The 13,437-nt window shown below is 42.3% G+C and overlaps 1 protein-coding gene across 1 annotated transcript in view; it reads right to left on the bottom strand.

The window, feature by feature from the left end:
- Positions 1–3,262: 3,262 nt before the first annotated feature.
- The window catches only part of LOC109313544 (transmembrane protein 104-like), a 51,138-nt gene continuing 40,963 nt past the window's right edge, over positions 3,263–13,437 (bottom strand). Inside the window, exon 4 of the mRNA XM_019540163.1 lies at positions 3,263–4,496. Coding sequence (XP_019395708.1) covers positions 3,742–4,496 — 755 coding nt within the window. The 3' untranslated portion in view covers positions 3,263–3,741. The remainder of the gene's footprint in view (positions 4,497–13,437) is intronic.

Below are 13,437 nucleotides of genomic sequence, written 5' to 3'. Positions count from 1 at the left end.
GGTCTGCCTGGATGTGGTCCCTGCCTGCTGGTGTATTCACTTTACCCCACAGCTTGGTGTCATCAGTGAACTTGAACAGGGTGTTCTCCACACCCTCATCCAGGTTGCTAATGCAGATGTTGAACAGCACCGGCCCTAGGACCGAGCCCTGGGGGACTCTGCTACTAGATGATCACCACTAGATGACAGGAGGCATGTAATGGCATGCTTGTCTACAGCACAGAGCTGCTGTTGGATGGAAATGACAGACAAGACTTATACTGATATAACATGTATCACTTACCACCGTTTTGAGGTAGTTACAAAGGTGTAGGGGTTTACTTAATCTGTGTGATCCTTGTTTATGTTGCTGTAAAATCTGAGTGAAGTAGTAGAAATGTGTTGTGGGTACATGACCTGACAAGGAAGTCAGATCCCTGGAGATAATGTGATATATCCAGGGAGCTGAACAAAGCAGCAACTTACACAGGAGTTGTAGATTTAAAAATAATAAACCTATTTAAAACTACTTCCTCAGGAAGATTTTTCACTTGCAAATTTCTATTCAGCTCACCCTAGCTCACCTTGAATAGCACCTTATTTGAAAGTAGTTCCACTAATTTTAATGAGATGCTTCACACAGTAAAGAATAACACAACATGAGCAAGGAAAGGAGAACCTGTTAACTATGACCCTTCAGGTCTTGACAGTCCAAATCACTGCTGTCATCTGGAGCAATACCAAAGCTTATTGATATTAGCTTTGGAAAAAAAAAGACAGACAGACATTTTAGTTACTCAAACCAAGAAAGACCCCTAAAAAATAAGCGGTCGCTTGTTAGTTGCATATACCAGGACTGCTCAACATATGGCCCTCATGCCAAATGCAGCCTGCAGTGCCTTGGGATCTGGCCCCAGAGCTTTCCGTGGGTCAGAAAATCTGGCAGCAGGGGAAACAGCAGCAGTTAATACCAGCAGATACCAGTTAATACTACCAGCAGTTAATACTGCCAGCCATACCCACTGCCAAAATCCTAAGATCCATGCAGTGGGTCAGAGCTGAACCACAACCTTCCCCCCACATGGCCAGAATGGGGCCGGGCCACACTCCCTTTCCTCCGCACTGCTGGCTTGGGGCCAAGCCATGTCCCCTCCCCCTGCACAGCTGATTTAAGGCCAGCCCATGCCCCTTCTTCCCCCTCCTATGAGTCTGGGCCACACCCCCTTGCCTTCTCCCTGGCCAGGTTGAGGCTGGGTCATGTCCCCTCCCCCTCGGGGCTGATCACAACCCCTTCTCACCCTCTCATGGGGCTAGGCCAAGCCCCCTTCCCCTGCACAGCTAGACTGGGGCCAGGCTGCTTCCAGCCCCCCCCCACATGGCAAAATGGGCCCCTGCTGTGCCAGCTCTAGTCACCAGATTGAATCTAGCAGCCAGATCCAGCCAGCAGAGTGACCAGGCACTGCTCATCCAGCCCACTGGACAGAAGGTTGACTACCGCTGACATATTCAGAAGACCTGATGTGCTGAAATGGGTGCTCAGCACTTCATGTTTAATATATTAATTTTTCTGGTGTCTCAAGTCAGGCAGCAAAAAACCAAAGCAACCCAAATGTCTCCACACTTTTCCAAAAAAGTTATTAGTCTCTCTTGAAAGCATGTGTCCCACTATATCCACTTCCTTGCACTATTATTTTTTTTTTTAAACGTACAATCGACTTGCCTAGTAAATCAGTCCCAGTGACATCTAAACATCAACAAAGGCACAATAAAGCCATCCATCCTTTGACCAGTCCCATACTTCAATCCAACTTCCCTCCCAACTCCATTAAAACTGATGAATGTTGCATACCATGAAGAGCATGAATTCTGGACTCTGACAGGAAAACAGTCTCAAGTCCAAAATCCTTCACTAACAATGTCCTGGTATCTATCTCACCCCAAAAGGCTCATCTGTTGGCGATTACAGATAGAGAAAAAGCCTAGATCTCTAGCTGTTAGGAACCCAACAATTTAAGCTAGCATGAACAACCAGAACTATATCCAGAAATTGATCAACAACCAATGCACACCACAGCATGATGTGCACTTTGCATGAAGCACCTTTTAACCAAGAAGTCATGTTCTTCAGTAGCTTAGGTTTCTGAAGTTTCCCAAAGAGCAGATTTGTATCATGGCTTTATGAATATGCATCTTAAAAGACCTATTCTAGCTCTGTTTGCTGCACAGAGCTCTACTAATTTGTCTTCATGACAGCAGTTTCATGCTGTTGGACTAAGACTTTTTCTCAAGAGCTTTAAAAAAGTTTTTAGTTCACAAGATTTGTTAATTATTATAAATAAACTCATTAGTAAAGAACATCATAGAGCATAGAAAAGTATAGTGGACTCAGGCTGCATCGTACTCCCAGACAGTTACAATCATGGGTAGCTTATGCCTTGCCTGGCACTTCCTCAGTTTGTTCAAATGCGTTCATCCAGTTATAAGGAATGTTTACCAATGGGAATTATAGATAGCAATAATAATAAATCCAAGTACTTCAAACACTTTATAATCATTCATTTATTTATTCTCACAACAATTCTCAAATACTGACAAGGGAATGAATCTACACAAACACACATAACACACATCAACACAGATGGACACAGGATTGCAATCTGAATGTGCCTTGCTTTATCTAAGTGAGAACTAGACACCTAGTAATGCTGTCACGCAAATGTAAATATCTTAACAGTCACTACTGTAAGATCAACTATTCAGATTCACCCTGCAGACATTCTTCCTCCTCACGTTCTGCTGCAAACTATTGTTCAGTTTTACTTTATGTTAAACAGCTGTTTTCTAGGTGTAGATATATAGTCTAGGACAGGAGCTGGCAACACATTTAGGCAGAGTGCCAAAAACAGTCGCAACTTCAACCTGTAAAACGTTAGCATGCCAGGGGTGCATGGCAGAGGAGCTGCAAGGAGCCCATTCGCTGTTGTCTCAGCACAGCCCCAGCCTTTTCCCTGCCATCCACCCCAAGACAGGTGTGCCAAGCAAAATACCTGCACTTGCCACATACTGACATTTGTGCTAGGGGTTGCCAACCCCTGCCCTAGGAGTTGCTGCATTTCATTAGTGCGGTGGTTTTCAACCATTTTAGATCAAGACACTCCTCAGCAGACTTGAAGCACTCCTCGGAAAATGCTAACTCTTAGTTTTCACTAGATTTTTTACTACAGACAAATAATAGAGTAATTCTTCTGTTGCAAAGAACTCAGAAAGGTTCTGGTCAGAATGGTTTTAACATTGTGGATTCCTTTTTGAAATCTCTGGGTTTATCTTGTGAATGATTTTTGTGAATTGAACAGCTAGTTTTATATGGCACCCTGCAACAGAAAGATCTCAAGGTACCTCAGGGTACCATGGCACCCTGTTTGAGAATCACTGCATTAGTAACACTGGCTAATTCCACCCTCCATCTTAACCAGTTCAATACAACACATTTTATGTTATTACTAAATAAACGAGTAACAACTATGTAACTCATCATTCGCTTTGCAAAGACTTCTTAGGAAAGCTAGGACATAAAAATTGTATGAGGAGGTTAGAACATAAAATGAAGGTGTAATACAGATCAATTCTGTGTATAACCTGCCTGAGTAATGAGCAATAATATGGTGTTGTTTCTGTTTTTAGCACAAAAATATGTATGTATGACATATTGTGATAACCAGTTCACTTGCTATATGTTTTTAATATGTAACACAGATATTTTTATTAACTTTGATGTGTTATATACAATATTGTCACTGTGATTAGAGCAAACACAGCAAAGATGATGACTATAATTATCCAAAGGTTGTGTTGAAATGGAGAAGCAAATTTGATATGAACACTGGGGCCAAACTTCTCATGGGTATCTCTCCGGCTGAAGAACACCAATAGAGGTGGGATAACAAACTGGATAATGGTTGCAGCATAAGAGCCAGTTACTCCTACAATCACTTCTATATTCTCTGTAACCATTGCAATCACAATTGGTGGGAGAATGGTCAATATCGGAAAGATGAGTCTTTCAACAATCCAGATGTGAGAACACTGGAACGGGCTGAACATAGCCCATAGATTATCCCTTAAGGTCACTGCATTCAAGGGAAAGATGGCACTCACCTTAAAAGTGGTATAGAGTCCTAAGAAATAAATGAAGAACACCCCAGGAGCAACAGAGCAGTCCAAAAAATTTAACAGGACAATTGTCTCAATCTTGTCATTTTCAAAGGTGAACATGATTGTTAATGAAAGAAGGGCATAGAGAGTCCCCACAACTATGAAGACAATAGCAATACCAAAACCAAGATAGGCCTTGTTTTGTATTGGAGGGATGATCTGAGGAAGGGTGGCATGAGATACAGCAGCCAGTGAACAAGCTCCAAACAGGTTTGGGAGAGCTCCAAAGTTAGCCAAGCTGGGATTTCCTTTGCCATGGCCAGTAGCTAGGAGGTGAAATGCCACGATGAATATGATGCAAAAAACTATAAAAGAAGAAGAGAGTTAGAATTAAAGACCAAGTTGACAAATGGTTGATAAGGACTAAATGCTAAATATATTGCTGAAGAATGGTGTACCTGCATTATCTTTTTTTTTTTTCTAAATCCATGTATAAACCATTACTACTTCCTTTTTTAAATCACTGGCAATTACTATAATAACAAATGGAGACAAGCATGAAACTATACTGGGAGTGCAAACAGCCCTAATCTTGGAAGGGTTCTGATCCAAATCTGGACTTTGTAGCAGGGAACAGATTCATACAAAACAATGAGCTACTGCAGCAAAACCCTGAGTTTTTCTTTTTTTATTATTATTTTAAAATACATTCCCTCCCTCCCCCAACTATATCTGGCTTTTTCTCTGCCTCTCTGCTCCCTATAGATAAGTATGAGTAAGCTAAGACATAGGATAAGCTTTAGCATTTTATTTTGATAGCAAGGGTTTTTTTGTTTGTTTTCTCTCGCCTTCTTTATAGATATCCATTGTTTTATATTACATAGTTATTATGCCTATATTGATTTTTAGTGTTTTATATTACTGTTTTACTGATTTTTACTTTTTTTTTAGGCCTACATGTGTAAGTTAGCATAAGTCATGTCAAGCCCTTATCTTGTAATGTCAAGTCTCCATCTGCCTGGGCATACGCCATCGTAACTTTGTTGTAACTGTGTGACTCATGACCCTCCTCCCATGCAAACTGGTTCCATGTGTGAGTGGATGATTGACAGACAGTGGTAGTAGGTCTAAAAATAGCTCATTCTTAATGACCAAACCATCAACTCGATGACCCAACCATCACCCTGCATTGACCCCCCCGGCTCAAGATTTGGAAGACAAAGACTGCTCCAGAAACCAGCCAACTCACCATTAAATACACCTGAAACTGCATGTCCTTGCCTGGAATGCAAATGCTCAGTGTACCAGGGGCTGACCCTTGCCTGGGCATACTCCCTGCCACTAGGATCATAGAAGGTCTGTCCCTATAAAAAGGGGCAGTGAAGACAGGCCCAGTGGGACACCCTCTCCATCTGGACCAGCACCGTGCCACACCACCTATCCACCCAGAGGCCCTGCCGGCGACTCCCTCTGGACAACACCTTGCTGGAGAAGACCCTGACTGGCCATCAAGGATCAACTCACAGCCCAGGATAGGTAGCTATCACCCACCTTCTTTCCTCAAGCAAAGGACCTGGATTCTGTTCCTACATACCTTGACTTCAATCCCTCTACCAAGCCTTTTTCTCTCCTGGTGTGAGTGCGTGCACCAATAACTTCATGGGGCCATGTAGTGTGTTGTCTGTTTTATTAAACCTGTTATTCTGAAACCCCAAGTTCAATTTTTGCCTGTTTCTTCCTTGCCACCACTTATCAGCCCCCTGATCTCCCAGTTTTCTGCCTCTCAGTTTCCAGTCCCAATCTCCCAGCTTTCAGGCCCTCATCTCCCACCTTTCTGCCTTTCTCTTTCCTGGCTCTCTCCTCCTTGCCACCAGGCTTTTTCCCTTGATTTCACCCCAGCACCAGTGGCCTTGAGTAACCCTAGGGCCACTTGACCTTAAGAAACCCCAGCTCCCCTTCAATCTGCCGGTTCCAATCCCAGCCCCAGCTACTTTCACTGTCTTATTTTTCCCTCTCTCATCTTAACCTCCATCCATCTCCCTCCTTCTAGTAACCCAAGTTCCCCAAGCACACAGACACACACCACAGCACCCAAGTTAGGAACTCATCTGTCTGTATGTGTAGGTATATGATGTATGAGTGAGAACTGGCAAATATATATATCTCAATCAACATGTGCGTGGTATACAAATTAGTAATCCATATATGCGTATTGGGTTGCAGGTATTGACAATGGATTTTTGTCTAATTTTTGGTGTGTATCGTGTGTAGGTGCCTGAATTGGTGATAGGTGTGCATGTGTTTAGATTGGTAATCTTGGATGTGCATGCATCCGAGTTGGTAGAGTGTGCATGTGTATGCACCTAGAGTGTGTTTTTGTGCCTAGTAGTGTGTGTTCATGTGCAATTGTGTCATGCCCTCCCATGTAACAGCGCAATTTTGAGATCCTGAGAGTTGGCCTGGCCCTACAGGACAACACTACCAGAAATACAAATGTAAGAATGGTTGAATACAATAAGCATATGCTAAGCTATGTCCTCAGCTGGTACAAATCAGCACTGCTCCATTGATTTACACCAGCTAAGGATCTGACTCTTGCCTGCAAATGTGTACTTATGAGTCATGATTTGACTAAGATAGTTATGGAGGATGGAGCTGAGCAAGAAATAAATTAAGTTTAAATTAAGTTAACAAGTTTGACTTTGCAGGTTACTGGACAATTAACTCTATATTACATAAAAGCAACCAAGAAATAGTCTCTACTTTGGGACCCACAGAGCTTCTATTATTATATGTATATATGTTTTTATAGGAAGACATATATGTATATATGCAAACACATGTGTAGACATCGCTCCAAATCGGTTTCCCTTACCTGCCTACTCCCGCCCACCCCTCCCTCTCCAACACGCACACGTGCACGCACACAAATTTTCCAGGTGGAAAATCAAGAAATCCCTTTGTGAATAAAAAATTCTTTCTGATTTGCATAAATATTTAGAGGAAGCCTGGTAAGTTCAGTATTAGTGACCCTCTTGTATTATGTTCATATAAATCCAAAGATTCACAAAAATCAGACAAACCAGCGAGTTTCATCTGATCTGGTGAAACTCGCTGTAACAGATCAATAAATCACTGGACTTTGACAGTTCATTTTAGGAGCCTAATCATTTCCATCAGTTTTGTAACAGAACTCTGACCAGGAAACTTGTCAGTTTCAGCAACACCTTTCAGCATGTCCCCTGCTCTATGCGGTCTCTGTCCAGGGGAAAAAAATATATATATCAATTTGGACATACAAGTCATTCTGCTAACAAATGGTTGCCTTGTACTGTTCAGATATGAGATCACATAAGGTGAAGACTGAATAGACTGATGGAGCCATTGATTCATCTTCAAGACACAGCAGGAATTTGTTACAAAAGCTCTACACAGCTCTACTTGAAGTACTCCTGAGCTACTTTTGTGTAAAGAGGTGTTCAGCATAAGGGTTCTCGCTACTGATACCAATGTCAGGTTCTCACATAGCACCTTTTGGTTTATCTCTATTGACTTTAATGAAACTATGACAATTTACACAAAATGAAGGCCTGATCCTAAATGACTATATTTTTAAAAGATGACTGCTGAAAGTGCAGATGTTCAATATCTGTCTTTACCAATTAAAAAAGTCCTCATCAGAAACTTGTAAATGACTAAGACAGTTATATACATGCCCTTACGCTACCATCCTCCTACAGAGGTTCTTTCCCCATTGCAGGCCAGGAATCCAGGAACATATAGGCAGAAGATAGCAAGTTAAATGAAGAAAAGGTTATGGTTTTAAAAGAAAGACTGATATCTGAACTGCATCACTGCCCAGGAGCCCCAAATAAGATTGCAGCCTCTTTGTGACTGGCACTTGCACTATCCCAACACCTACTATGAGACCATCCACATCTCATGAGTGGGCAATTGAAAGAACAAAACGTAGGTGATTTAGCCATGTGCTGCTATTAATTTGAATACTATGTTTCCTTTGAACTGACACACAGCTTCAAAAATCGCAACTGTTTTCTAAAGAATGATCTGTTAATAGAAAGTATGAACTATTAAGAAATGCTGCCTCAAAAAGTAAAATATAATATGCTGTTGGTTTTTAAGAAACTCTCTTTTCTCCAAACAGATTTAATCCAAGTAAAGATTTTTTTTCTGCTTGTTAAAGAATTCTATGCTACCATACAAGTACTAACATGCAGTCTGAGTTATTGCTATTCAGTGTGTACCACTGACATTATGTCAGTGCCAAGAACCTTGTTTCCATTCATGTATGATTAATGGATAACCTGGCAAACACACTGTGTATGGTGCCAAATGCCAAGTCATCTTGAGTTAATTTTTGCCAAGTGACACATAGAAAATATTCCCACTTGGAAAGAGATTTCAGCTACCAGCAGGAAGTCCCAAATTCCTTCACAAATTCCTAATCGTTTCATTCTCTTCCAAACTCTTATCTGTCAATAACCACACAAAACTCGGCTTCCAAATCGCTTTGGGAACCTTTTTATTCCAGTGATGCCAGCAATGGTTATGTCAAGAAATTCTGATCTGGATCTGAACTCTGCTTAGATCTATGTTCAGGCTGTATCAGAGCAAAGTGTTTGTTTCATGTGCATGTATTTGTCTAAGATAATAATATGCAAGATTATTTACCTTAATTGAAATCAACCTCAGGAGTAAAGGCATCAGAGGCAACAACGATTCAGATAGGGCACCAAGCAGATGTAAGGCACGCCGCTTTCCTCCCTTCCATGGGCTACTTGTATCATAGTTATGGAACAGCTTGCACAGAACGCTCCTCCCAGTCCTGCATAGGTGAGTGGAGCATTACCCCCACCCCTTCCCCCCTGAGCCAGTGTTAGAGTAGGAAATTAACCAGAGTCAGTAAAAAGGTTCTCCTTGGAGTCAATGGGAGAAACCAAGGATCAAACTGGAAGTCTCCAAGTCACAGTTAGGACCCTGGGTTGTCCACAGTTTGCAGCAACTCCACAATCAAGCCCTAAATTAGATTTATGACTTTTCTGTCCACCTGTACAGTACAGTGAAAGTACATAAAGCTACACAGCATCTATAAATACAGCTGGTGGGAAGCAAGAGATTCAAGTCTGAGACATATTTCATAAAACTGCAAATTTCCCTATAAGCTAATACAATTAAAAACAACATGCGCTATAGTCCACAGCATGTCTTTTTGTTCTGATGCATTAAATCTGTTACAAACTTTTGTTGAAACTCTAACAGGCAGTAAAGTGTGCAGTACTAATATGCTTAGTGGGGAAAAACCATGGTCTTCACTTATATCATTTATAGCCATGTTTGGGGGGATTTCAGTTGAAAATATGAAGCGTAGTTTTTCTTTCTAGGCCCATGCAGGCCCACAACAGAAATATGGCATATCCATATGGCATATCCATTTCAGCAACTACAGATGGTCAGTGACAGATGGAATTAGAGAGGGAAGCTGATAGACAGAAAGGCCTTCTAACTGCCACAACCAAACTTTTCCCTGAAAAGGTGAGACACTAATAGAAAAAGATAAATAAAGACATGGTTCAAACAAAGACCTGGTGACTGACTCTCACGTCTCAGTCAGAAGTGTAACTGGGTGCTTGAACACCCTGTGTGGCAGCCACATGTGCGGCAACGTTGATGTCTGTGCTGCCAGTGGTGTGGCAGCAGTTGAGCTGGCAGCACAGCTGTTGCTATTTTTTAATCCCCCTCAGGGTCAGCACCCAGGGCTGGTATTCCAGTTGCTACTGTGAACAGCAATGCTGGACGGGTTTTTCCTGCAACAAGCTGATAGAAATGTTCTTTTTTCTTTTTACTCCAAAAATTTTTATTCTTCAAAAAAGTCTGTTCAACAGGCAATTTTTTCAATTTAAAATCCAAAACTATTTGGATTTCATTTGCCCCCCAAAAGGGAGCTGCTTCTATTTTGGGAGGGAAAGCCAGAAACTGAGGAGGGGTTTTTTTTGTTTGTTTGTTTGTTTGGGGGTTTTTTGGATATTTTTCCAATAATTTTGTGGGGGTCAGGGTAGAGGAGGCTTGAGTTTTTTGTTGTTGCTTTGTGGGGGGTGGGGTTTACAAAGTTTAAAACAAAGACAAAAAATGTTGGGAAATAGTCAAGCAAATACAATAATTCTTGTCTGCATCTCTAGTGTCTCAGAAAACCTTCCTTTTCAGAATATAAACTTTGATCTTTCCAAACTATTAACCAAAGGCTGAACATTCATTTAGAAATGGTTCCACTGCTTCAGGTATTACAGTGCTCCAAGTTACAGGTGAGCATACAAACCATAGGCCTACCCCGCAAACAGTCCACATGCAGCATGCCCGCTGGCACCGAGGTTGGCAGCCATTCCTCTTGCCAAGCACTCATAGAATGTGTGGCACTATAACAGAGTGAATGCACACCAGCACCTGTTAAAGGCTCCGCGCTAGGGCTGTGCGAAATAGAAGCATTTCGACAGAACAATGTTTCGTTTCAACTTTTGTTTCAAGTCGAAACAGCTGTTACATTTCATTCCATTGAAACGTTTTGCTGTTTCGACACTGTTTCGACGTTTTGCCCATAGGATGTAATGGGGAAGGTCAAAACAGGCTATAACAGTGTCAGTTCTGGACAGATTTGGGTGAAACTTGTAGGAATGGTAGCCCCTTCTGAGGGCATGATGCGTGCCAAGTTTCACAAAGATAGATGCAAGGAATTCAGAGAAACTGCACCCCAAAGTCTTGAGAGAAAAACTCATGTCACATGTATGTGTTAAGCTACAAGGGGTCAAAACTGCAGACATGCTAGCCCCTCCTGAGGCAACAAAGCCTGCCAAGTTTCAAGGAGATGGGTGCAGGGGAGTTCAGAGTTGCACCCCAAATACACTCCAAAATCCTGAAAGCAAAACTTGTGTCGTGTGTTTTGCCTGTCAGCAGCCAGAGGTGCAGGGCCCCAGAACCCACAACCCCTGCACTTATCTCCTCGACAGCTGGCAGGCTTTGTGGCCGCAGCAGGGGCTAGCAGGCCTGAAACTTTCATCCTGCTGTGCCTTCCTTAACACAAACAGTATCACCCATGTCATGAGTTTTGCTTGTCCACAGCTTGAGGTCCAGTTTCCCCCAAAGCCCTGCACCTATCTCCTTGAAACTTGGCAGGCTTCATGTCCTCAGCAGGGGCTAGCATGCCTGTAGTTTTGACCCTGCTGTTGCTTAACATATACATGACACAAGTTTGGCTCTCAAGACTTTAGAGTGCAGTTTCTCCAAACCCCTGCACCTATCTTCTTGAAACTTGGCATGCTTGATGCCCTCAGAAGGGACTACCAAGTTCTGCCAACTTTATCCAAGTCTGGCCAGAAATGACAAAGTTACAGGCTGTTTCATCTTTCCCCATTATAGCCTATGTGTGAAACATCGAAACAGCATTGAAATGGCAAAATGTTTTGACTAGCCTCATTTTGTTTTGAGGCTGTTTCGACTACATCTGTTTCATTTCGATTTTGCTGTTTCAACCTCAAAACAGGTCAAAACAGCATTGAAACAAAACTGATAGCAAAATTTTGCACAGCCCTACTCACCACTAAATATCATGAATTCTCTAGTTTAAATCAGGCTTTTATACATAGATTTTCAAAATTGATAATGACTGGGAAAGAGGGCTTATATCCTCAAAGATATCTAGGCACCTAATTCCTATTGAAGCAAAAGCAAAGTTGGCCTGGGCATGGGCTCCCAAATTCCTTGGTGTCAAAAAAATCTCCACCTTAGCATTTCCTACTATGGTTAAGAGATGTTTTCTAACTATTTCATATTCATGAATAAAACCCAATTGTTCCCAGTTCTAAATACCATGCACATGTTTTTATCTTGGTTTGGAATTTTTTTTTCCATTTTGCCAGTCCCCATCCCAATTTCAAAAATACCAACAGCCTTTACTGTGTTTAGTTCTCACTGCCTATCAGTGCCTTATGTATACCCCTAATGGAAATCACTTTTCTGAACCAACTTGCTCAGTCTAAACTAGGGTTTCTTTATATCAATTACACATTTTTAAATTGGTGCATACAGTAAAATGTTCTATGAATAGAAGACTAAAACACTCTTGGATGATAACAGACTACAGAAAATGATATAATCTATTTATGCTGATAATTCAGACATTAAAAATCAAAGGCAATCTGTTAATTTCCATACTGCAGCAGTTTTGCCAAGCTGATTTTTCCAACTAGTATTTCTGACAGTTTATTTGCTAATATTTTTCTCCTTGCAAATATTTGCAAATATTCTAATTATTTTATCTTTATCTGCATAAAAAGTATACTTAATCACTAATCAGTGGGATACTGAAATGACCTACATTCTATGTCATTCTGTGTGAGATTCTAGGTGATCTTCAGATCAGAAGGAGCTCTGAGTCTATACATCTGTGGCAACTGGGGCCACTCACAGGGGTCTGAGACACTGGGAACAGATCCTGACACTCCTGAAGGCAGGCTTAGGCACCCCGGCACCACAGAGAACTTACCTGGGAGGGAGCTAGGAACAGGGCTGGAGCCATGTGAGCTGGCACTACGCTGGCTTCTCAAACATCTGTCAATCAGACTGGGTGGTGGCCGGCTGATGACATCAGCTGTGTCCACCGCCACAAGAGATTTAAAAACCCCAGGAGAAGCCAAGCACAGGAGGGATGAACACAGCGATATGCCAAGCTCGCCAGGGTGCAACCCAGCCAGCATGGGTTCCCCCATGATGCTGACTCAACGGAGGTGAGTGGAGGCAGTGTAAGGGAGCCAGAAGAGACTCCCCCATGCAGAGCTCCCTGAGAAAGGTTTTGGGATTCTGTCACTGCCCTGGGAGCTCTTAATTTTTACAGCCATCCTCGAACCCATGGATGGTACAGCAGTTCCAGGCCTGGTGAAGGGACGGAGCAGGGCCCAAGATCACAGATAAGTGCCAGGCTGCAACTACAAGCCTGCACTTCACACCAAGGTTGATGGGAGGTGATAAGGGACTGGAGTAACTGATGTATGTTCTAGGAGGAGAGATGAGCTTTGAAAGCTGTTAACTGCCCTTCAGAGTGATGGAGTTTCATGACGAGCTGATCATCAGGCTGGCCCCATCCTTGGCCTATGAGATGATTATAGGCCACGAGTGGGATCTGATCTACACTGTTTTGGAATGGGCTAGAGTGACTGAAGAAGAGACGAAGCACCTGCAGAGGGTGAAGGCTGGGCAGGGGAAGCAAATCCCCAGCTGGTGGAGGAGGCAGCGGCATTT

This window comes from Crocodylus porosus, unplaced genomic scaffold, assembly GCF_001723895.1.
Source record: "Crocodylus porosus isolate Cpor-Errol unplaced genomic scaffold, CroPor_comp1, whole genome shotgun sequence".
Taxonomy (NCBI): Eukaryota; Metazoa; Chordata; order Crocodylia; family Crocodylidae; genus Crocodylus; species Crocodylus porosus.
Note: the sequence above shows the minus strand (reverse complement) of the source record. Positions and strands in the feature narration are given on the sequence as shown.